General features: G+C 38.5%; 1 protein-coding gene across 1 annotated transcript; it reads left to right on the forward strand.

Moving 5' to 3' along the window:
* Positions 1-12,530: 12,530 nt before the first annotated feature.
* LOC139975831 (uncharacterized) lies at positions 12,531-26,629 on the forward strand. The gene is made up of 12 exons (XM_071984052.1): positions 12,531-13,442; positions 14,127-14,332; positions 15,542-15,737; positions 18,198-18,647; positions 19,214-19,815; positions 21,060-21,432; positions 22,314-22,504; positions 22,982-23,137; positions 23,591-23,700; positions 24,305-24,573; positions 25,139-25,214; positions 26,056-26,629. The coding sequence occupies exons 1-12, from the start codon at positions 13,319-13,321 to the stop codon at positions 26,624-26,626; spliced, it is 3,324 nt and encodes a 1,107-aa protein (XP_071840153.1). The 5' UTR covers positions 12,531-13,318; the 3' UTR covers positions 26,627-26,629.
* The last annotated feature ends 362 nt before the right edge of the window (positions 26,630-26,991 follow it).

Consider the following 26,991-nt stretch of genomic DNA (forward strand, 5'->3'; position numbering starts at 1 on the left):
ATATATACCAAGGTAATGAAGTTAATCGTAGCACGTGTGTTCTGTTACATCACGCCATTCGTAACAGCATATAGCAGCAACCACTAACTTATGAGCAGATAATAACGAAAAGGACGCTACAACACACCAACGGTTTACAACAACAGCGGTAATACGGGCAAACATGAAACTTGTCACGAAAGAAACTGTTGATTTTTATTTTTTTATTTTTTATCTAAAAGGGTCCTTGATGGGGACTATATCCTATAGGGTCCTTGATGGGGAGTTGAGTGTGCCTCCTGATCCTTGTTTTCCTGCTAAACTAAACTAAATAATTCGAGTTATGGAGGTATTTGATGGGCCTGAAAATACCAGATAATGGTCGAGACCCTCCGCTTTCACATGTTTCTAGGTCCAATATCGGAAACAAAACTTATATCTTGACAAAAAGTGACCATTAACATTTTAAAGCTACATTAAATTTACGTTTCACGTGGTATATATGTCCACTATCGGTAACCGTCAAAACTTTCTAGAAACAATCATTTTACCGTTAGTTATTTCAAATTCGAAAACTTCCTACATTCGAGAAAAAAACCCTAAAAAGCATGCTTTTGTTTTCAATATTGTATAACTCTAGGTATCGCGAGATTTAAGGGCCTACATAGCATGGGCGGCGATCATGGGGGGGGGGGGGGACGGGGGGACATTTCCCCCCAATATTTTAGGTGGGGGATATAGTATCTAATATCCCCCCAATATTTGGTGGCATAGTTTTTTGTTAGCATATTTTTTGTATTTTTTATGATATCGCTAGTAATTTCAAAATAGAAAATGCTTAGATGCAACTTACAAGGCCTGGGAAGTGCCATTTCCAGCGATCTGGGAGGCATTTTCGGCCAAAATTTTCTTTACGCTTCGCGCCAACTTTTGGTGGCACTACGCTTTGCCCCTCCCTTGGCAAATTCCTCGCAAGGCGCCTGTCTAACCGTGTCTAACCACAATTTGTTACTATATATGACCGAAAGTAGTTTTTACTTTTTTTTCGAAATGAATAGCTAGACGGACCGCATCCGTAATGATATTTGGTTTGCCGATAAAAAGGAAAATAGGGCTGAAGCAACCATATATATATATATATATATATATATATATATATATATATATATATATATATATATATATATATATATATATATATATATATATATATATATATATATATATATATATATATATAACGAAAATCCACGTTTACTCCAAAAGAAAATATTATTAGAGAAATAAGACTCATAATTGACAAACAAGGAGTAAGTTTTAGAAAATATATTGGAATTTTCGGTCCCCCTGGGACCTTCGTCAGCAATACTTGGCAGTCGAATGAAAAGTACAAAATGTGACACAATGAAAAAATGACGCTAGATAAGTGTAAGTTGCAATGATGGAATTAAAACCGAATAAACCATGACTATACAGGAAGCGGATTAAGGAGCAAAGAACGGATTACATATGCTTGTAGAACTGATAGTTGTTAAGGGGTCCCAAGTCATTGTTGAGGCCGGTGATGTGAGACTTAATACAAAAGATCCAATCGATTTCTTTACGTTTACGTTCAGTGGTTGATTTGAAGTTCGAGGCAATTAAAATACATTTTAGGTTTTAGAGAATGACTATGAAGATTAAAATGTTCGGAAACTGGGAATCCTGCAAAATTATCACGAATAGATTTTTTTGTGATTATTCAAACGTAAGCGGAACCGTGAGCCTGTTTCACCTACATAATTGCCCTCTTTGCAAAGTACACAATAGAAAATGTAAATAACATTAATAGAATCACAAGAGAGGGAAGGGGGTCTTAAACTAAAGTCAACATTTGGAATCTTGACCACGTTGCCTGGGGTAATATGGGGGAATATTTGGCATCTAGGTTTACCGCAAGGAAAATTGCCTGCGGAGGTGGAAACTGAGCGGGGGAGTCTGGAGGAAGTGAGAAGAAATTTAAGGTTGGGGGGGGGGTTGACGAAATGCTAGCATTGGGGGGTACCTTAAAGTAGAACGATAGTGACAGAAAAAAAATCTCTCATTTTCATATATAATGTAGTTTATATGTTACCAAGCAACATATTTTTTTAATTTTCCAAATAGCACACCGGAAAGTTATGAAAAAGGGAATTGAAACATCGTTTTTTCGTCTCCGTAATTTAGGAATTTGCAAACACTGCAACGACCTTGAACAGCCCTCAGGTCAGTGAATGACGTCACTGTGATGATCTTTTCTGTTGTGAACTGTTCAGTACGGAGCTGTGCGTGCATTTCGTGTCAGCATAACTGTTATTTTCCGGCGTAATGTTCAAGACATAAATAGATACTGAATATAATGGTGTTTCTTGATTTCTTCACCACGTGTTTACAAGTTTTTTTTACGAAATTTGCGGCGATTTCGCAACGATTTCCCAATATCTGAAGAGGTAACTCGCAAGCTGACCCAAAGTAACGTAAATCTCAAGATCACGTTTTTGGCGGGTTTTATACAGAGTGATGTATGAATGTGCTCACTTACCAGTCAAACTGGCACAATAACAAAAGTGATGATCATGATAGTCTCAAACATAGTTTAGTATAACATCCGAAAGAAAATCCAAAGTTCTAAACAAAGTATATTCGCTTGTATGCACTAGGCCTACTGTAAAACATAAACGTTCCTTGTTCCGTGCGTCATTAAATCCAACAGAAAGGTTTCATTGAGCTTGAAATACAACCGCATTTGAACTCAATCGAGTAGTTAGTCTAGCTCGAACAATTTTCTCACTACATGCAATGCCTATTGCGTTTATTCACATGCATGCCTCGTGGTTTGGGCTTCAGGAGGAATTGTATTCTAGCCCAACTTCACGTAGGTCCGCAAACGGTACTTTCACACTGTGCAAACAGAAGTGACAGTGTGCGCTACCGTAAGCAGTGGCGTCTCCAAGGGGGGGGGGGGGCAGGGGGGCACGTGCCCCCCTGGAAAACCTAGTGCCCCCCGAGTGCCCCCCCCCCCATCTGAGATTTGGGTTGGTAAAAAAATATATATATATATATTTTGTTATATTCAACTCCCATCATCTGAGTTGGTTTTTCATAAGGACAAAGAAGCACAGTAATTCGTATTTTCTTCAAATGAGCTGCGAAAAAATGAAAAAGTTTATCCTTGACCGTCGGGTATCGAAGTCGTAACCCGCGCCATCACAACTCGTGAATTGGATGCCTGTGAAATGCCGAAAATTCGGACCTGCTGTGAGAAGGGAGGGTACTGCAGTATGTTGCCTTAGTCTGAGGTTGACAGGTTAGGAGCTGACGAAATGTGAGAATGTGAGGGTCCGCAGGCACCATACTTGCCTATATTTGTAGACCCATATATTAACCCTGTTGTGTAGGGGGTGCAGAGGTCATTTGAGGTCAGATGCTTGTAGGAACAAATGGCGAATGTTCACACCTGCATACTGAGCTATACTCGATGTGTGATCAAACTTTGGATTGCATGGTGAGATCCCTGATAGGAGCCAATAACGATGCTGGAACCTGTTACATCTTAATAGACAAGAGCATCAATGATGCAGTATCTCAATACTGGAAGTTTTAATTTTGATTCCTAATTTCAAATCTTTGCTCTGTCTCTACAATTATCAATATCAATCATGGTACAACAAATATATAACTTGCATTTTTGCTACTTTGCCACGAATAGTCTCTGCAGGTTACACTTTATCCTGCTAGTCTTGCCTTTAGCGCTTATTGCCTGTTAGTCGAAAGAACGACGTTGCAAGGTTTAGTAATGTCATAGAATATTTAAGAACTTGTTTTTCATGTGGTATCCTTCATCTTAGGTCAGTCTCTGTTGGACTTTTTGGTCATATAGTTTGATGTCAATGACAACAGCCAAATTAGAAGAGGCGAACAACTCGACCATATTCTTGATGCCTGCCTTGAGAGCTAGGCCTATTGACCTACTGTATGTTAATGTAGACTGTAGTGGTGACTACCATCAAAACTGTGTCCACTTCTAGATATCAAAACAACCCACGTTTTTCCATCTCAATTTTTCGGACATGAAGATTTCATGGATTTATGACTTGGAAAAAATAATGTAAAAGAAGATTACAAGTTTTTATATGCAAGTGATGGGTGGCCTCCTCTTCCCCTAATAGCCACCTCAGTTCCTCTCCATTTTGTTATTTTATTTTAATTCTTTGTACATTTGATGTCAAACATTACAGGTTCAAAAGAAAGCTAAACATACTTCTTATAACCTTATACATCTTAGGCCTATATCCTTATAAATAAAACATAACCTTATACAATTTTTATTGTCTTATCAAAGTTGTGATGCTATGGCCGGCTCCTCTTTTATACGTACCCATCAAACAAACTTACCCTGGTCCTTCCTAGGAAAAGCTGTCTGAACACCAGTACAATGCTAATGTGGCTATCACTGAAAGCCTAATAGGCCTAGTGGCCTATATATATATATTTTTTTTTTTTAAATTGCACTAGGCCTACAGTAAATAGCCTTCAGAAATACAAGAATGTGTATACGTAATTATACAAAATACATGAAGGGCAATCAAACAAACTTATCATGGCCCTTGCTCTGAAAAGCTACCTGAACACCATTATAGTGTTCAACCGATTATGCATAACAGAAAATACCGATTACTGATTATTTTTTCATAATCGTACCGATTCCGATTATTTGAAAATGAGAAAATATCCCGTTTATACGAAATCGGCAATAAAGTTTGACAGAAACAATTATTGTTGTGATTTTCCCCAGTTTCCTTTTGCTTCGTTGTTATACAAGGCTCTAAGGTACCATTTTGTATGTACCAAATTACCTCTGGAGTTTCTCGGAAAGAATTTTTTTTTTTTTTAAATTTCCAAAATACGGAGATATGACATCCTACCTAGTCAGCACTGTGCTAAGCGAATGGCCTAACCACCTCGACGTAAATGTCACCTGTTAATGGCTTGAAATGGGCTACGAATAGTTACTCAAAATATCCATCTCAAAAAGTATCTCAGACAAACCATCCATCTGCAATCTTTACCAAAGTGTAAATTTTAATGACATATTGCCTTCATTCCGACAATATTTTGCACTTATTTTCAGTATTATACCGTTTATGAACAAATAGAAATGTTACGAACTTGAAGTTAAACATACCTATTCGTTACCTATGTAACTCCATTCAGGTTCAATAAGAATGTGTAAGCTTAGGCCAATCAAACTGAAAAGCAAATTGTACCATCGTAACTTGTTTAAAATTACTCTAAAATGTAATACCAGATTGATGTAAAGAAATAATAACAACTAGAAACTACTCCAATATAAAATATAACATTCCCTCTATAAGACATATCACTTACATTACCTTCCAAACAAATGCCGATTTCCAGCAAATTGAAAGTTGTAAACTAAGCTACGCAATTTTTTTTTTTTTTTTTTTTTTGCAAACCGATGGTTAGGCTACATTTCCCATTGACTTAGTGTGGTTGTTAGGCTAACATGTGGTCGAAGATTGCAGTTTCCGTGGATATTTTTAGTTTTTATTTGCGACACAACTAGAGCGAATAAACAGATGTCAAGTTTAGATTTCCATGCAGTTGATTTAGTGTGAAGTAAGGCTACTATGTGGTCGGAGATTTGTGAGGATTTTAGGTTATTTTCGCTGATACTGCAGGCCGTAATTTACCACGGGAAGTTCCCGGAGATTGTGCGCGACCCTCTCGCACTGCTTCAAATTTTGATGCGGGGTGAGAAAACTGCGCGATTCGCGATGCAACTGCAATTCCTAGCTAAAGCAAACGCATGTCACAATTAATTTTACACAGACACCTGATATAAAGAGGGCGATTTTTTCATATTTCATTTTTCTTTTTCGCACTCGTAATTGTGCTTTAGGAGGGCTTTTTAGCACTTGCGAGGGCGAATCGCCCGTTGCCCCCGCTTATTTCCTACCCTGTCCAGCACATTCCTGAATTCGCGAAATTGCTATTGCTGCTATGCTTACTGTGCCAAGAAATATGCAGCCAATAACCACGAAGGAAGCAAAATCGGCGACCCTGGCAGCCTAATTTGATGAAAGTATACACTGTGAAAGACGTATAGGGGGTGCCTTTTTTTTAATATTTCGTAGTAAAAGAACAAACCTAATTCATCAGTTGATATTTTCAACTTCCATATGTTTTTGAATAATCGGTATGACATAACTGGTATTCCACGTAATTTTTACCGATTCCGATTATGTACCGATTATGCAATATTCGTACCGATTCCGATTCCGATTAGGATAATCGGTTGAACACTACACCAGTACTATCCTTAAATGGATGTTACGTAGAATTCAGCAGTACAGAATGTAATTAGCATGCAATACACTAACACCTCGCGTACCTAACTACAGAACAGAAAATTGTTCGCGAGGGTAGCCATTTTCGTATATCTAACATGTAGCTGTTATGAGTCATAGCCAATCTACTACAAAACAGACTTAGGGGCGGGGCTTAATCATCAAAAACGGACCTTTTTACTAAAAGTAGGGGCGGCAGCTCAGTGTTGTTTTAAGAGAGAAAAATCATTTAAACATCAAATAAAGCAAATAAAAGCCATTAAATGTCATATACATGTAGTAAAATTCTTATTAATACCTACCTGTAAACAACAAATGGAAGTTTAAAATTTTAATAAAATATATAATACATAGGACCCTATCTTAGACGATACCACTGTTGAAAGACAGTTCTATTCTATTCTCTTTCATAAAACATAAGTTTTGGAGCGTGTGCAAAACAGGTGTGACAAAGTGTGTTTTCAGTCCAAATTGGCCCGATTTGGACATAAATCGGTGAAAAAGTCACAGAATGAGATACAATTCTGGAATAAAAAATAGTAACTTTTGTTGGTCTATATGATATATTCTTGCTCTGGAAATTCCAGAGAAAAAGAACTTTGTTTGAAGACGCTGAAAAATTTTTAAGAGAAGAGAAAGTCCCACTTACTGTTACAATATCTCTATACATGTAATGTATTGAGATAATAATGGGAGAAAACGAGGACAAGAAAGGAGTCGGGGGTCATGCACACATTAATTCAACAAATGCAGGTTCTATTGATAGGGTTAGGCATAATATCGACAGCATGTGGTTCATATCCTCTGCAAAATTCTGCGCATTGTTTAAATCATTACCTCAAAAATAGCAATTTCTGGAGATATCTTCAGATCGAATTTAGCATCAAATGTGGCACCATTTTGCATCTAGCCCATCCTCCGTATGCGACCCCTCCCCTTAGACCCCTCCCCAGGACGGCGATCCGTATCCACCTAAGTGCCCCCCATCAAATTCTGGTGCCCCCCTGTGCCCCCCAGACTGAAAAGTCTGGTGACGCCACTGACCGTAAGTACTTACACGATGTTTTGTTTCGCTCGAGCATACATACATTTCCTATTCGTATTACATTTAAAGTGGTTTGGAGGGTATGAACACATCTCTGCCCAAAAAAACTCTGCCTAAGCGACGTCCATGCCCCAATTGAAATTTGCACGTGGATTCTCTCCTCACATAGTCATTGGGTTGTTCACGTCTGACATGTCTTCCAGTTCCAACACTTACTGTTGCATTTATCGGGATATATATAAATAATGCGGCATAAAAGCATCAATCTTTCAAACTTTTGTTACTTTAGTGACCTTGCCACACGCAAATTTCAATTGGGCCCGAGATGGCTCTATCAAGGGCGTAGGAACCGGGGGGGCTGGGGGGCGCCAGCCCCCCAGTCAAAAATATGGGGGGGCGGAAGTATCATTCCGCCCCCCCCCCCGCTCCGCGAGTCAGAAAACCCCTTTTTCATTTCCAAATGAGAAAAAAATCTCATTTGGAGCACCAAATTGCATCTATAAGGCCAGGTGAAAATGCAAAATTATTTACAAAATGGATTGGGTGTTGAAGTGTGCTATATTGCACCAAATTGCATCTGGGGCCACCTGGAAATGCAAAAAAAAAATCCAAAGGGGAGGGGGACACCCCTCCCCTTAGACCCAGTGGCGTCGCCAAGGGGGGCCAGGGGGCACGTGCCCCCTGGAAAACCGAGTGCCCCCCATCTGAGATTTGGGTTGGTAAAAAAAATATATATATTTTGTTATATTCAACTCCCATCATCTGAGTTGGTTTTTCATAAGGACAAAGAAGCACAGTAATTCGTATTTTCGGATAATGGGAGAAAACGAGAAGGACAAGAAAGGAGTCGGGGGTCATGCACACATTAATTCAACAAATGTAGGTTTTATTGATAGGGTTAGGCATAATATCGACAGCATGTGGTTCATATCCTCTGTAAAATTCTGCGCGTTGTTAAAATCATTACCTCAAAAATAGCAATTTCTGGAGATATCTTCAGATCGAATTTAGCATCAAATGTGGCACCATTTTGCATCTAGCCCATCCTCCGTATGCGAAAATTTTCCAAAGGGGAGGGGGGCACCCCCTCCCCTTAGACCCCTCCCCCAGGACGGCGATCCGTATCCACCTAAGTGCCCCCCCTCAAATGCTGCTGCCCCCCCTGTGCCCCCCAGACTGAAAAGTCTGGTGACGCCACTGCTTAGACCCCTCCCCCAGGCCAGCCATCAGTCTTCAGCCCCCCACTCAAAAGTACCTTCCTACGCCACTGGGCTCTATGACCGATTATTCCGTAATTTACATTGGGGCAGTCGGTTTCACTAAAACGACAAGAAAAAGCAGGAACAATAACACCTTATTAAAATTAGACCGTTAAATGTCTCACGCAGTGTATCAAATCTCCTCTCTGGTTTAGGTTGTTTGTCGAGTCCAATATAGCGTAGGTTGCAACTAAACTTACACACTAAGTGCACACAGCTGAAGTACATTACGCCGAGCTCACTTTGTTATCATCATAATGACGTCACATGTCACTGTAGATCACGTGATCATCATATCGCTGTTCGCGAAAAGCCCAATTTTTGTTTAAAAAATCAACGAGTTTAGGAATTTTTTTTAAGCCTTTCCCAACATCGGATTGACTTGAATTTTCACATGTGTAATATGGAAACCAACTAGAATACTCTTGAATAAAATCGTATTTTTTCGTCGACGCTGAAAAATCACTATCGTTCATCTTTAAACGATTCTCCTACAGACTGATCATCTTGAAATACAGCAAATTCCTGTTTGATGGAGCGAATGAAAGATTTGATGAAGGGGTTGTAACTGGTAACGAATGGAATGCGTGTGTTGGGACTTTTAGACTTGTATTTTAATAAGTCCTCACGGCTCAACTTGTCGGCCCTGGAAATACCCTGTCTAATTAAGTGAAGGGGGTATCCGACGTTCAAGAAATAACCAGTTAATATGGATACCTGGTGTTCAAAATCACATGGGTTGGAGCAAATGCGTTTAAGTCTAAGGCATTGGCTGTAAACAATAGAACTCTTGAGATTATGTGGGTGAAAACTATTAAAGTATATGAATATCAGTGGGCTATTTTCTAAAACTCACTCCTTTTTTGTCAATTATGAGTCATATCTTATTTCTCTGGTTTTCTCTAATATATATATATATATATATATATATATATATATATATATATATATATATATATATATACATGGGCGGCGATCATGGGGGGGGGGGTAAAATATTTTAGATGGGGATATACGGTAGTATCTAATATTTCCCCCTCCCAATCTTTAGTGGCATAATTTTTGTGTGCGGCTATAAATAGAAAATAACGCGTGAGAGTATCCAAATCATATTTGGCGGTGGCTAAAACTTCATCCAACACATTCTGCATGAGGTAAATGACTTTTCGTGGTCGTTTCTGTGACCTGTGACAGTATATATGCATGTTAATGCCACTCATGATTATTATCATAATGTCTGTACATCTCTTGTGAATGAGTGTAAGTACGTACAATCATACATATGATCCACATCGATATGGGTTCACTGGGTTTCCATTTGGCCTGTTTCCTACAAGATTTCTAACCGCAGGCGCGTAGCCAAGGAGGGGGGGGGGCGAAGGGTGGAGACCGCCCTCCCCCTCGAGCATATTTTTTGGTATTTTTTTTATGATATCGAAATTTTATAGTAGCCGTTATAAGAGGTTTTTAATATTTGTACACCAATAAATTAACTTTGTCTGAATTTTCGAAAATTCCTTGACCAACATTCTTCATCACACTTCCCTCTACTCGTGCAATGTTGACCGGTCTGTTAGGGTTGAAGGGGGTTTTTCTATATTGGTTGTCCATAGATGAAATTTTGTGCAACATTATGGGTATGTTTTGAAATGAATTTATTATTCAAATTCTGAACAAATAATGGGCTTAAAACCTTAAAAGTGGGGCTGACGGGTATTGTGGGGCGTTACGTAGAATTACCTACAAAAGCAATGATCCACAGGATATGCGATGAGGTCGAACATGACGTGTGACTGGTGACAATTTTGCAAAAGGTTATGAATGAAAAAATATTGGGGAAACTTGGTTCTCAGGCAAAAGTGTACATCTGGTTGGTCATTTTCAAGCCATTTCCGGTGATCTGGGGGGGGGGGGGGGCTATCATAACCAGAAATTTTCTTGTACGCTGCGCGCCAACAAATGGTGGCGCTCCGCTTTGATAGTAATTCGCCTGCATCCAAGCAAACGTCAATTTAAGCTGCTAGAAACCTACTATAGGTCGAAGGAAATTGGTATATGTCGATTTAAATCGGTATATGTCGATTCCCCAAGATTTGAGACTGATGGCCTGCCATTCAGGGCAGGACTATCAATATACGACGGTTCTGGGAACTGAACTATGTATGCAGTACGCCACCTTTTAAGTCTACCTCCCTCTCCCTCCTCCTTCCCACTTTGTGTTTTTTTTTCTCTTATAGTGGGGACGCACTTCATTTAACCCCAATAATACGTGCGAATGTATATGAATGGGAAAGTCTTATATTACATTTCACATAACATATTGTAAGTAAACAACTTCCAAAGAGGTTGAATTTCGATGACTTCCTGACGATTATTGTGGTTTTCTAGGGGAAATGGGTAGTTTTAACTTATTCGTTTACTCAGTGGGATGCCGTGTGAAACTGTATACACAGGAATAAAAGCCGCCGTCGGAATTGTGGTTGATCTAAGTATCAAAATATTGTGTCCTCTTAAAACTATACTAAAAAGAAAAAAAAGGTTTATCAGCTAACGTTCCTTCTCAATAATAGTCACTTTCAAATTAACTGTCAAAAAAAGTTGAATATACGTTTTGTTTGCTTGAAATATTATTGCTTCACCATCCTGCAAGGCAGAGTTGCGCTAGAAAAACATCTCTCTACGTTGCTTCAATATCAAATGAACGAGATGGGATCGCGGGGTGTTGCCATGTAAAGACATTTGCTGCATGGTACCAGTGTTAAATTTCAAGAATTATTTCTATACGTCACTGTAGTCCGTTGGTGTAGTCTGAAAATAGATTGTGGCGTGGTTCGGGTACAGAACGAAGGGGGGGGGGGGGGGGTAGATGGGGGTCAGTGTTGGTGGGGGGGGGGGTGAACGGACTACCGACGGTCGTGGTATAACGATGGATCAAGCATGTTGATCGTTCATGCTCCTCCTCTGATCAGGTCACTCTGCATTCGGTACAGACATAATTTGATTACACTATTCTGTAAATAGAGAAATATAATATAAATAATATTGCATCGTAAAGAGCATCGTGGTCTTCTTTTATCAGTTTTACATATTTCTCTTGTTTTAATGTGTCTTCTTTTTTCCCTTTTCATGAAAATCGTCTATGACAAATGTAAAATCTAAATTTTAAATTAATTTTAAATTTAATTTTAAATTTAATTTAAATTTAATTTTAATGACAAATGTAAATTATTAGCTTGGTAAGTCAAGATTGATTGAGAAGTTTCAATTGGCTATTTACATACCTTGTATAATGTATTAAGGACGGGTCCGTGGGGGCGAAATATTGAGTATTAAATTTAATTCATTTTATAACCGGTGATTCACCTTCATTTTGTGTAATAAATCTATAGGAGCAGGCGCGGATGCCACCCCCCCCTCCCTCCCCCTTTTTTATCATAGTCTGATGCGCGTATAACTAATTTTAACTTATATCTTTAATATGCTTCAGAATGCATCTTCTTCATATCCAAAATTGCTTGTTTGCCGGGGAGTCGGCTTCAACGACCGCAGGGCTAACCCCTTCCTTGTTATATCCTGGATCACGCCGCCTCTGAGCATCTTCCTTTTGATCAATTGTCGACATATTTTCAAGTAAACTCGGTATAGCTTGTTCAAATTGGCGACCAAAAACTCACAGCTGCTTCAAACAGCTACGATGATTCATGTCACGTGGTCTGTTATTCATACGTCATCAACGTTCAAAGGCTAGCAACAATCCAGTTCATCAAAGTTCAAGTTAAACTGACGTACTTCCGGTAAAGTTGTGGTAACGTGAAAGACGATGTCAAAGGTTTATATCAGAACAGTTCTCAGTGTTTAAAAAAAAATTCGTTCAATCCTGTAAGTTGAGTCAGATCTGTGAGCGAAACATTTCTTGTTTTCCTCTTGTGAAACAAAATGGATTAAAAGACGGTTTCCACGAAGGAATTAAGAAGCAAATCGTGATGCGTTAGAAGAACAAAAAAACTTCAAATTCGTTCATAAGTTTAGGCCTACATCAACTTTAAGGTTAAATTTCTAATTTTATATTGGTTTAAGAGAATTTTTCAGAGGAAGATTTGAATCAAATAATTGTCGACGGATCCTACAATTGGTTTCAATCGTTTACGTCGTCTAATTTCGTGTCCTCGGAAAGAAGCTCTCCGCAAGAATTTTCCACAGAAACTGGTTTGTCGTTTCACCGATTTGGGCTAAGTTTATCTGTCAGTCTGTTGTGAACAGACTTGATTTGGGTTAGGAACTGTGCGGCGGTAGTAATCATTTCTGTACGGAAACAAAAATTGGATAATGGAAAGTTGTTGAATTTTGGTCAACTTTATTCCATTCGGAACACAATTTTGGAGTTTTCAACCTTCAGCTGTGGTTTATCTTTTCAACGAAATTTCTTCGTAAAACAATTCGGCTTCCAAAAGGAACAATGGTAGTATGCCTGCCTTTTGTTAAGAAAATATTTTGCAAAATAACGCTGCCTGAATCGAGACAGACACAATCAATTTTCATATAAAGAGTTTTGTTAATAGTTTTGATCGGAAGTAGACTCTGAGGGGAAAAATAAACATTTTGAACTTTTGGTTCATATCGCTTATCATTGTTCGATTATTGATTGAATGGCTATCATGGAGTCAAGTAGCTGCAGACGTGATAAAATCAACTTGAACTTGTTTTTGATTGTTGTAGTGATGGTTTCATTCGCTAACATTAATGTCACAGCTGTCATACATCTTCCCGAGGGTAAGATTTAATACATATTTAGTGATCTTTTTGTTTCGTGTGTATGTTGTTTTCTTTGGGTTTCTTTCGAATTATCATGAGGTTCTGATGTTATTATGCAGGCTTTAAACTGCTGTTGTGTTTCATTAGCGTTTTCAGATATTACATAAACATACTACAGAACCAGCCAAATACACTCAAGAAATTCAATGGCAAGTACAATGGGGAAGGAGGGAGGGGGGGGGGGAAGGGAAGGATGTTGCATGGCCCATCTCCATCGTTTAGTCGGGGATTTCTTTCATTTAAATCACTCCTCATTGCACAGGACACACTGAAGCGCGGATCTAGAGAAGTGTATGAGTAGACACCTTTTTCAGCCTCACATTGAAATATTCGCATTGCGTTTATAGACCTTTTGACGTCTAAAAGTTTGATATTTTACTGCGAAGGACTTCTAGACAACCTTACTTGAAAGTCGGCTACAACGCGCCCAGGGCCACACCCTTCTTTAAAAAATGTCCAACATCCACCTCTTGTCCCCTCCATAAAGGTCCATGCCCGTATCCTCTCAGTCGGGGAGGTGGATATAATTATTCCCCACCCCACTCCAAGCACGACACTGGGGTCTACAGTGTAAAGTAATGTTCTGTATGTTCCATACATATATATGTAATGAACGTGTACATATATTTTGTTTCTTTAAAGGAATCCGAATTGTCAATGTTACCATGGAAACAGACACGCATCAAGTCATTCTCGGGGAACGCCATAACATTACGGTAGAGTTGACTATACATAACGAATACGACGATCTAACAGGTCACGTGACATCAAACCATCGCTGGAAAGTTGACATGTGGATGAGCCAAAGACCAGATGGAACTGGAGAGAAAATATCCTACGCAAAACAGGTGAGACCATTCTCTAAAACAAATTTTGTACTATTTGAATTAATGTAGTGTGTCATCTTGTGTGCCATCGTATATGAATGTACTGGTGAGATGTCATCTTGCGTGCCTTTACATTTGACTATTAAGGATTGTGTCATCTTTTGTGCTATTATGTATGACTTTAAAGTGGTGTCACATCTTGTATGCGATCATATATGACTATAAAGTAGTATGTCATCTTGTGTTCCATCGTATAAGGTGAGATGCCATCTTGTATGCGATCATATATGACTAGTATAATATAGTGTGTCATCTTGTGCGCTATTATTATGACTATAAAGTAGTGTGTCATCTTGCGTGCCATTGTATATATTATAACTTGAGATATCATCTTGTATGCCATTATAGTTGACTATAAAGTAGTGTGTCATCTTCTGTGCCATTGTATATGAATATAAGGTGAGATGTCATATTCGCATCATATACGATGGTAAAGTAGTGTGTCATATTGTATGCCATCGTATATGAATATAACATGAGATGTCATCTTGTACGCCATCATATATAACGTAGTGTTATATCTTGTGCGCAATAATTATGACTTTAAAGTAGTGTGCCATCTTGTGTGCCATCGTATTGAATATAAGGTGAGATGTCATCTTGTATGTCATTATGTATGACTATTAAGTAGTGTGTGTCATCGTATATCAATATAAGGTGAGATGTCATCTTGCATACTATCATATATGACTATAAAGTAGTGTGTCATCTTATGTGCCATCGTATATGAATATAAAGTGAGATGTCATCTTGTGTGCCATCATATATGGTTAACGTATTAAGTAGGGTGTGATCTCGCGTGCCATTCGTTATTAAGCTATAAGGTGCGGTGTTATCTCGTATATGACTATAATATGCTCTTTGTGATTCCAACTCCAAAGTGAACTCATTAAGTACTATATTATTTACTAAATGCATAGGTAAAGATGAACGATTATTCGGACATTATTTCCGGTAGATTTTTGAGAATTGGAAACTGGCGACCAAAACCAAAATGAGCTGAAATACTATAGTGTTAAGTGTTGCTTGATGGGCTTATATTTTCACGAATAGACAATAAACATATAGTTTGTATTTCAAAAGTGTGTTGGCATCAATCATATTATTTCTTCTGTTTCATCCTTTTCTTGAGTTTTGATTGTTTATACTGTCTTTTACTTCGTTCTACAGATGCTATCAAATTCTCAAAAACGAAAATCATTGAACTCTTATTATCCATTCATCTTTTCTGATCTGGTTTATGAATTAAATCTGTGGTCTACACCGTGTAGAAAGATAAAGTATCTGTGTACATCGTTCGGCGTCCGTGATGATACGTTAAATGTTTCACAGATAATATCATGCAAGCACGCCCCAGTCTGCAAAGGTGAGTTTTCATTAAGAGTCACTTTACATATCATTCGGTTTCATCCCAAACATTTCACAGTTCTAAAGATTAATAAACGTTTTATCGCCCAGAGTGGTGTACTTGATGCTATACCTCAGAGATCCTTAATTTTACTACAGAAATAGTGAGAAATAAACCCACTTTTGAATACTGTAAGTGACCCAAAGAAAAGAAGACCTTAAGAAAAGAAGGAGAAATTAGAAACATCCTGTAACATGCAGTAATATTTTGGTCTAGTTTGTACATTAAGTTCAGCCGCTATTCCATCACTCCCGGTATACCGTAAATTCGCGATAGGAAGGACATTAATGTTCTTTTCAAAGGATAGCGGTGATAATAATCTCGCTGATTTTGTTGTTCTGTGGTTTAGTTCTATACTTCAGCTATGTGATTTTTCGTCAATGGTTTGACCAGATTCCGCCAAAACTAGAAAGGATTATACTTTGTAACCGTCGGGAATGAAGCAAGGAAAAATCCGTAACTTCGCGCATGCGTCGAAGTTTACTGTATAATCGCGCTAAATCAGTGAAATAATGTTGTCTCAAGATACAAATTAGATGTTTGTAAGTTTTACTGTGGAAATTTTGGCCGTTTTGGCTAGGGCTTTGCAGATTAAAATTGTGTGTGAAAATGAGGCTACAATTTGACTAACGAACACAGCCTTAGCAGCTATATACGTGGTCTATCCGTGCAGCTACATTATGGATAACACAGTATGCGAATTTCGGAAACACGCGAAATTACCGGATTCTACCCTTATGTACATTCATAATACCAATAACAGTAGAGACAAGAGCCAGAACTGTTCGTAACTTTCAATTTGCGCCAAGAGAAATTTTATCCATGATTCACATTCATTGATTTGGGAGGAAGTGTTGCAGCCATGCTCATCTTCATTTTGAGTTTTGTTTTCGGTTTTTGTGGTTTTTGAGATGTCGCTTTCCTGCTGGGATATATTCTATATGTAGGTCACTAGCAATGCGCGTCATGTTATGCAAATTAGAGTGATGTCATATCAAACACATTATAGAGTCAGCGGTAACTCTTATACAGACTATGCCAGACTCATTTATCATGTTGGTTGGCATAGTAACATATTGTAAATTATTCACTTTGGGACAAATTGCGAAGGAATTCATGGAGAATTGTATATACTTTATATACTTTAACGATGTTGACGTTTCAATACATTTTTCATCTTTGTTACCTTTAAAATGTTACCAAAAATATAGCGTTTAAAGTCATGTTTTACTGAACATGGTGATTAAGTCTTTATGAAGAGGGAGAGGGTGGGTTGGGAAGGGGGGGGGGGGGGTAGGAACAAAAGGGGCTCTGATTTGATGGGTGCGAATGTAGGGAAGGAATGTATGTAGTACAGTGCCCTTGAGATATACGATGTTGTCGCTTATGTTTCATTATCAATTTAAAACCAGATCAAAAGATAATGTTTTGTTAGGTATATATATTACTCATTCTAGTCGGACAAGCCAAATTATAGTAGTCTTGTCTTAAACTGTTGGCCCCGACCTGGGCCACGTCAGTTGTCATTTCCGACACGTATAACGTCCTGCTGGGTTATCTCGTATCAACTTTAAGAATACTTCCTTACACGACGAAGATTGTGAAAGTGTAACGGATATATTCTAGTAATTCTAGAATGCTTCTGAACCCGAAAGTTACGAAAGAAACAAAGCCAGAAAAGTTTCATATTTTCAAAACCTACCTCTGTTTCCTGACGGGGTATATTATTACCGGATATGACCGGTCGGTATACGTGTTGTATCCAACCTACACCATGCATGTCAAAGTGAAAATACTGTTTGAAATGTAGAATAAATAAGGGTTATCATAGAAGCAAAACAAAATATACTGACTGATTAAATTAAAAACGACAAAGGCTTATAATCGAAATAAAAGTCAGACTACTTGGAAAAATGACGTTCAAATATACCCAATTAACATATCCAGACTAAGAAAAAAGCCACGCTTTTAATACTCACTCATTAAGAGTATATTAAACTGTTTGTAACCACATTATATCCCTTGATACTCCCAGATTATATAGTATCAAGTTATGTGTGGATTTTAACATGGCACTTAAACCAACGGAAAAAGTCGCTTTCAAGCGAAACATCTAAACACTTAAAGGTAGTCAGTATAGACCCCAAATTATAGCAAACTATAATTGCTAGAAGTTTCAAAAAGTACTTTCCTGGGAGTCTTTACTCTCTAAATTGTTCTCAGACATTGTTAAGGAACACATAAGATGACTGAATGCCTCGGTGAGGTAAATTTCCTCGAAGGTTGTAATAAAAACAGTTTCAGAATTTTGACAATAGGTGACCATATTTGAAAATCTAGCATATTTTGGGGCCAATACAGCATACCTTTAACACATCTTCGTTAAATTCTTTTCATCTATCTCTCTATGATACACAGATGGTATAGTGGTCGATGGCCTCTCATTCACCTACGAGCCAAGTTACATTCCAACCCTCACTGTCGGGGATGCAGTAAACCTCAGCATTAATGCTACTGTGGATTACGATAGAGATGTCAGCGGTGACGTCCCTCCATCTCTTAATCCCTTGTGGAGGATCATCGTTTGGATGAGTGATCACCATTCTGTTGGTGGGAAACGTCATTCGATCAAACGAAACGTCATTCCGAGCTATCTTCGTGGACAAGGACTTGTCGTCGGTGACGAGTTTTCATTTACGGACATGCAGTACTCCTTTAACCCTGACGTCCTAACGAACAGACAAATGGATTACATCTGTATGAAGTTTAGATTGATCGATACAGCTGATTACGTCATACTCAGTAGACCAAACTCCATCGTACGTTCTGCCTGCTTGCCTGGGCCTTTCTATAATGTCAAAATTCCAGGTAAGCCGTTTAATCTTAAAGGGATATGCCTATGGAAGTAATCCGCTACTTAAAGAAAGGCACATCTATTCTAAACACAGAGGCAAAGACATTAAGAGGATTCAACAATGACGGGGAGGGGGTGGGGAGGTGGGGGAGGGGTGGGGAAGCTTGAACTTAAGGCAGTTGGAGTGACATTGTCTTGAAGAAGGTAACCGCAAAAATCACCTCAAAACACCCGACCAAATGACTCTTCGTGTATTCTGTATCACACTTTCCAGCATTTGAATGTTCTTTTCTACAAAGCAGTAATTTTTGTAAGTACGTTTTCTTCATGAAAAGGGAAAGGACACTCTGGTTAGAGTTTTCTAAATTTATCCAATGCATGTCATCCTTAAAATTGAAAGGGGCACTTTTCCTTTACCAAAGTGGAACGGGGGGGGGGGGGGGACGAGTGTTACGGAAACAAAGAAACAAAATCATAATCAATACTACCAAGCTTAAAAGAATACTTTATTCATTTTTTTTATCTTACCATGGTAAAGCTATATTTAATTGACCTCATACTTCCTCTTCCATTTTGGTAGGTCATGACAAAATCGTTGGAGAAGCTGGGGTACTTCCACCAATTATAACGATGACAATACCTTTGATATTTACTGAAGCATCACCGCCCTCAGCATCTACAGAACCTGGGTTAGAAAGCGACGCGGTCCATACCAAGACAGCTCTCGTCGCTTCGAGAGATACACCAAGCATTGTACCAGAAACAGATGTACAAACATTTACAGACGGACAGACAACAGAACAGTTGTTACTAAAATCGACAGAATTGGGTAGGTTTGAGGATACAGCGTTACTATCAGGAAGGACGCCCCCATCACTAAGTGTATCTGAGCCGGCCTATGGAGTCATCGATTCGTATGATGTATCCAGTGGTTCTTCTGAAACTTCATCTATTTTTGAAGATACGGCCATAGGAACAAAATCACATACGCCGGAGTACCCGGAAGTGACAGGAAACGTCATCGTGACGTCACTTCCAGTAACGCCGAAAGGTCGATTACCGGTATTGGTAGATCGCCTTGGAAGAACGATAGTCAATGAAGGAGAGATGACGCAACAACAAGTAGATGACGTACTGAATATTATGCAGAATATCTCTTTGTTTCGTCATATTCCTGAGAAGGTGAGAGCAAATTACTATATACGCTATAGCAAATGAACTTACTTAAAAGAATAGTCCAGGTCAAGATTTCTTTTTCATATGTTAAAAAGGAACATAATCTAAGCATTCTGGTAAAATTTACATTCAATTTCTATGTACTGTTTTTGAGATATTGACAAGTTGAAGTGGCCATCTTTCGTACCAAAAGTGAACTTGGAGCAAACAGCAAACAAATTTCAATAGAATGCTTAGATATATGTTCCTCTGTCACATATCAAAAAGAAATTTTGGCCTGGACTATTCCTTTAAAGGCCCAATGAGAAATTCACCCAATGCACTGAATATGCATGTGATACCTGCACACAAGGGCGGCGGAAGCACTTTTAATCTGGGGGGGGGGGGGGCGCCGACGTCAAAGAGCACTTTGCAGAAATTCGATTGGACTGATGCAGCCTGATATTTAGTACCCTTTATAACTCTTATTGTATTATCTTATTTGCGTATACATATCACTCCATCAACGCCCCCGCCCCTCAAGGAAAATATGCATACTAGCACTGCAATATCCAATGTGCACATTGGGAAACAAGGAGCAAGTTTTCTTTCGAGACAAAATGAGGTGAAATCATGCTAATTGCTAAAGCAGGAATCTGCCGAATTAGAGTTTAGTTTTGTTAAGAGCTTAACAATATTTTTCCATTCGAAAGAGCTTTGAGTTTGACCAACAGAAATTCATAGTTCTAAATTAGGATTAGATCTCTGACTGAAATATCGCTGCCCTAATAAGGTGATCAAGAGTACAATTTTTATGTAGAAAAAGGGCACATTTTTAATCTGAGGAAAAGTGGGGGGGGGCACGTGCCCCTGTGCCCCCGGTTCCGCCGCCCTTGCCTGCACTAAGTGGCATGAATGATTTGAAACAATTTAAGCATACATCCCAAAAATGCAGTAGGGTTGTTGTATAATAATTGCAATTAAAACTCTGACTCATTTTTCTTGAAACCTTCACAAATTGTAATCACTTTTCGCCTTTCTTTTAGTAAAAGCATCTTTGTTTTAATGCCGGATGTGTCCTAGTTGTTTAATAATCAGAAATGGATACCACTTCAGATTCAAGAAAGATGTCCTTTTTACTACTGCTTAATTAAATGTCAATTAAAACCCATAAACTGAAAGATCAATTTTTTTTGAGCTGTAAATTATTTTACATTTATAATTGATCTATCGGAATAATAGTTCATGCCTTCTTTGTTTTTCATTTACAGATCGCTGTAGACGTTATTCACCACATAAGTGATTTCATTGACACAGCCACATTGGCGCCATTATCGAATATCAGTCACATAAGTGAGCGCCTTAATCAAATATTGGACAACATATATTTGGACGGTGGTAACAAATTTCACGTCGTTTCGAAGAATATGAAGGTTTCTAGCTTCAGAATCAATACTTCGAAAGATGCCAAATCTTCTTCACGGAATTTCTTGAGTTTCGGTCAAGTTTATCCTACAGGATCTTCTACTTCTCAGTTGGGCCATAATCCTATTGATATTCAATCTCAGAAAATACTACAAGATGGCGTCGAGGCCGGTTTCTTTGTTCCACGAAAAGCTCTCCCTCTACTAGAAGATGACACAGGTAAGTCATTGGTGGAAGTATCGCCTGTTGCATATTAGTTATTCTTGCTGTAAAACAAAACATGTACTGCTCACTTAGCCTTTACACCTGTGTACAGAGTAAGTGAGACGTCCAACAAATGGAAACAAAATGGCGCCTAAGTTTAAGTTGTCGGTACTCTCAGTATAAAGGAACTCTTTTGTATATAAGCATGGTGCTGCCATATACCAGGAGGGAGACGACTAATATCGTCACCATCCGTGGTCAGAGATGACGTAGGCCGAAGGTACGCAAATTATGGGGCGCGATCAATACTTGGGTCGCAACAACATGTTGCTGGACCGGCGGACTCTTCCGAACTGGTCGGAAAAAGTTTCGGGCACGGCCGACAGAGATATATTAAGTTATTGTCTTAACACCGAGTTTGTTAGTTCAAGCTAGCGTTCATGCATTCTATTCTGAGAGGTGGAGATAAGTAGATCCAGTTCGTGGGACTAAAAGTAATTGAACCACTGGCGTAGGCTATTTTAATGTCTGTCGCTTAAAATGTGGTTCAGTTTGGCAATTGATTTTTCATGGGCCTACTGATGCCTGTCCTTTACTTTTAGGAGTTTGTACTAAAGAAGTATCCCTTTTGGGGTTTGTGTCAGTGATCACAAAGGCACAGTCCTAAAAGGGAATGAGTAAAAATAGGCTCATGAGGCGCTGGTAATGGTGTCTTTCTTTCAGGGATTTTTGCTATAATTAGAATTCTGTGCATTGACTACGTATATCTTCTGCACGGTACATGGTACATGATGTTTCCTAGTAGCTGATAGGGAATGAAAAATGTAAAAGAAGAAAAAAGAAAGAAACTTTATTTTTACAAGTTTTGCTGCAAAGATTTTCTATTTTCTTTACAGGCAAGACGGACATACGAGTTAACTTTATCGTCTTCTCAAACGATCGTCTCTTCGATGCGGGGCCTCTTACCAATTTAAGCATGGAACGACCCTTCAATACCAGTCGCGTTACTTCACTAGACGTAACTGTTGGTGGACAAAGGGTTACGTCTCTCAGCAACGTGGTTTCACTAGCATTTCAAGTACCAAAGGTAAAATGATAGACTAGTTAAAGACGTTTTATTATATTCTTTAAGGAGATATACTGTAAATGTCATCATGTCACTTCAGGCCTAGGCTTGCACTCACACTCCGTCACGTCACGACAATACATGACACGAACCTTCACGACACCTGACGTCATGACACGATGATACATCACACATTGTATGATAGAGAACGACACCATCACGTCACAAGTGTAAACGTTCTCAAAATATCACTATACGAACTGATACAGCAAAACAAGACGAAAACAACAAATCGTCACAGAACATAATGGTACAGTATCTCACAACATATCATTGAAACATATTAATCCGTCAGAGTAACAGTTAGAATGACGTAATCAATTATGTCACGTGATAATCTTTGAATACGAAACTTGTATTTCGTGATTTTCTCACAATGTAGGTTATTTTAATGTCATTCATTGTACATACTATGTCTCTCTTTCTTGTATACAAAAGGCAACTTCTCAGGGCAGCCGCATCTGCGTTTGGTGGGATTTTGTTTTGAATAGTGGTCAAGGTGGATGGTCTAAAGAGGGCTGCAACGTCTCCATGGCAACCGATGAACACGTTATTTGTCATTGTAACCACCTTACTAACTTCGCAGTCCTAATGGTAAGTTCTTTTTTTGGGGTACGTGCAGTTATTCTCTGTTTACAACTTTACTTGTTTTCATGCATGATGCAGTGTTACTAGCCATAGGGAACTATCGTCCTTTGCAGACTATCGTCCTTTGCAGACGATCAGTTGTCGTTCGAGTTGTCATATTTTCTGTACGAAGTAGATAGGTCGCGTCAGGTGACCGACTCAGAACTGTTCATGTTTAGTCGACTCGAGTTTTAAACGGCTTTGATGAAGTTTAGACCAGTCGAACTCTTCTCAGAATGGTTTGAGCTTATCGAGCCTAACAGTGTAACACGACTTTTCTTTCGAAAAGTAAACAAATACAAAATATTCATTAGTAAATGTTACCTATTTTACCGTATATCAAATCTGAGACCTAGGCTGATTCGTTCAGGCTAAACAAGTTCAATTTATGAATACTCATATTAACGTCACCATCTACAGATGCCGGTCGACGAATCACACCCTGTGATCCTGGACAGGATAACTGAAGTCGGATGTGCATTATCGATTCTGAGTCTTGGATTGACGTTACTGACTTATTTAACGTTCAAGTGAGTTATTGCATATATTTCATGTCTCGTACAGCAAGCAGTTTGGTTATATATGGAAGTTATTCAACAAACAGCTAGGAAATTATATCTTAGAATTCATGCAATGGGTTAGCAATGAAACAATCTGAACATAACACATCACAAGAGGTGTTCAGAAGAAAATGTGAGGCTACCCCCCCCCCCCCCCTCACTACGCCCTCTTCACCAAACATGCCATCGATCATAGTTCTTTTTAAAGTCTCCTTACCATCTAGTTTTTCATAATGTCTGAATCCATCGTAAAACATGTAGGGCATAAATATCTTACAGACTAATCTAATAGGCTATTTGGAAACATCTTCAACATAAATTTATTTCTAAAGCCTCGCGAGAGATATATAGCACCATTTTGCATTTATATAAGCACCGTGAATTTGTCAAAAACGAGAGGACCCTTCTTCCTGAACAGATCGTTTGTCCAGCCTCCCCCACCCGATTGGTCACCCTACAGTGATCCGCCACGGTCTTTCCCCTTCGTATGAAACTCCTTCCGGGGGCCCCTTATCGCTGATTCCGATCAAATCATTCACCTATATTTTTGTTTGTTTTTTGTTTTGTTTCTTAGGAAATTGATGCCCACCACAGCTCAGCTGATCCTGATACAATGGGTTCTCGCTTTACTCTGCCTTTATACTACCTTTCTCTTTGGCATTGATTACGTAACTCATCCAATCACTTGTCAGGTTGTGGCGGCGCTGTTACACTTCTTCACGTTAGCCTACATCTGTTGGACGAGCGTAGAAGCACTACAGATGTATTTTGTCATTGTTCAAACGATGAATGGTCTTCCCCGTGCAAGGAAATTCATACCGTGGTCCACTGCATATGCATGGGGTAAGTAAACTGTTTTGATTTATGGAAAATGAGCTCTTTGGATTTTGTTCAAATCTCTCGGATTGTTATTTACGATACTTTGACGAGGAAAGGCCTTTTGGCACTAATATATGAAAGTAAGCCTGAAGGGATGGGGATGGGGATGGTGGTGGGTGTGTGGTCGGGGATTGGGGTAAGTGACAATCGTTCATAACAGATGAGGTACGTTCAGAAAATAGACCATTGGTATGATATATTCATTGACTTTACCAAATATAACTTGTCCCAAGTTTTTTTTATAACTTTCTTAAGTCTTCTAACTATAACATTGTCATATCAAAGGACGGGAAATATTCCGGTCGTTGATATCTTAGGTTTATTCCTTTATATATATTTGTATTTATTTTTTTTACATTTATTTTTCCCTCCCCACCTGTCACACACTTCCTTCACACCCCACCCACCCCTCCCAAACCCTTCCTCCTCGCGGGTGTCAATTTTCAAATTGGGTGTCGCAAACAACTCCCTTGAGCGCCTCCATAATTTGTTCTAAGTAATTTCTCTTGATTGTTTTTCTTCTGATTAGGTTGTCCTTTGGTAATCGTGGCAGTTTCCCTATTGATATCTGGAGAAGATCGGCAAGTTTATGAACTACAAAAATAGTGAGTCAAAAAACAAGAATCATTAATATATGATAAGAAACATATTGCAATTTAATATCCATTTCAGTCTCAAAGTCAGCATTTACATTCCAAATGTTGTTGATGTCCCTTTTTTATCAATTACCAACAGGATGCTGGGGAAGAGAAGTGTGAGTAAGGGGGTGGGGTCCTCGTCGGTCAATAAGCATGAAGTGTGGTTTCACAGCCTTGCAAAAATGAATATACCATAGTTTTATGAAATCAAAGTTTATTTATAGATTAATATTACACACTGAAAACCAATATTTAAACCTGTACTGCAATGCAATGTCCGATCCATATGGTCAGGATGTGTACCATCTTTGTAACCACAATTCGATTTGGCAACAGACTAGAAATAATTGAGCAATAATGGTTGGCTTTCTTATTTCTTTAAAAGCTCAAATTTCGTTCCAAAGAAGAAAACGATTTTGATATAGTGTTGCTTTGGCGTTCCAAATTATTAAAATGAAACTTTGAATGAAAGTTTCTTCTTCTTTAAGCTGAATTATTCCATGGATAGTCCACATTCAATTGGCTAATTTTTTTCAAACCTTGCAAACTCTTCAAGCGCATAAACCCTTTTTGCGAAACTTGCGTCGTGCACAATAGCTTAATGTTACGCTTTATAACCTCTTTTCATACATTTATATTGATTATTTTACCATTTCAATCATTTGATCTTCTTTTGTTTTGTCTTCATAATTTTAAGTACAATAACAATCTATTTTTAATCACGATATATATATATATATATATATATATATGTATATATATATATATACATATATATATATTTCTTTATGTCTGTTTTCCTATATAGCTGTTTTCTACAACAAGGATTGACGTTCTACTACGTTCTACTGATACCGATAGGTGCCATTTTGCTGTTCAACGTCGTTTGTTTTCTGTTGATTATTTACCGCATCAACTTCACAAGGCCTAAGGTTACAATGATGCGTAGAGATCGAAAGAAACTAGACTTCGCTACTGTTAAAGCCAAACAGGCTATGACGATCGCCATCTTGGTTGGAGTTACGTGGATTATAGGGTTCTTCGCCACAGAGGGCAGAAACTTCGTGTTTGTTCTTGCATTTTGCATTTGTAATTCATTCACCGGGGTGATTGTCTTTCTACTATTTTGTCTTCTGCGTAAAGAAGTCCGCCATAAATGGAAAGAAATGCTGCATTGTGGTTGCTGTTTTGTAAAACAGGATCAATTTAGAAGGCGTGGTTTCAGCGACACATCAAGCGTAGCTCGACAATCGTGTACTGTGCGGACACATAGCATCAGCCTTGAATTTATGCCAAAGACTATGATAGTGGATTTGTCTAGCCCAACAATCAGCGATTGTCTTGAATCTCCGTTGACGGACAGAAGTGATTTATTTTGAAAAGTTACTCGTTTTTCGAGCATAACATTACGTTCAGTCCAATGTAATTAAACCATCATATTGTGATGTCATATGAATCTACAGTGACGTCATATGGTATGATATGTAATATTAAAAATCCCCAATATTGCCCATGCACGTTAAGTTTATCAGATTCCTTAAGCTTTGTTATTGAGAATACTAAGCTATTACAAATTATTCCAATGCACACGCTGAAGAAGGTATCCTTTTGACAAATAAAGACATTTAAAGACAATAAAAGACATTCGTGTGGTAAAATATACGTGGAATGAGCGTACAGTACTATACAGGAAGTTGGGTGGGTGGAGGAGGATGGTGGGGGTGCGTGGGGTGGGGGATGGGGG

The sequence above is a fragment of the Apostichopus japonicus genome, chromosome 11 (genome assembly GCF_037975245.1).
Source record: "Apostichopus japonicus isolate 1M-3 chromosome 11, ASM3797524v1, whole genome shotgun sequence".
Classification (NCBI taxonomy): Eukaryota; Metazoa; Echinodermata; class Holothuroidea; order Aspidochirotida; family Stichopodidae; genus Apostichopus; species Apostichopus japonicus.

What these genes read in the sequence shown, in the direction of transcription:
- LOC139975831 (XM_071984052.1), top strand. Translation starts at nt 13,319, where the DNA reads ATGGCTATCATGGAGTCAAGTAGCTGCAGACGTGATAAAATCAACTTG. An exon ending in GTCCACTGCATATGCATGGG is followed by an intron (nt 24,574 to 25,138) that starts GTAAGTAAACTG and finishes TCTTCTGATTAG; the next exon opens with GTTGTCCTTTGGTAATCGTG. An exon ending in GTTTATGAACTACAAAAATA is followed by an intron (nt 25,215 to 26,055) that starts GTGAGTCAAAAA and finishes TTTCCTATATAG; the next exon opens with CTGTTTTCTACAACAAGGAT.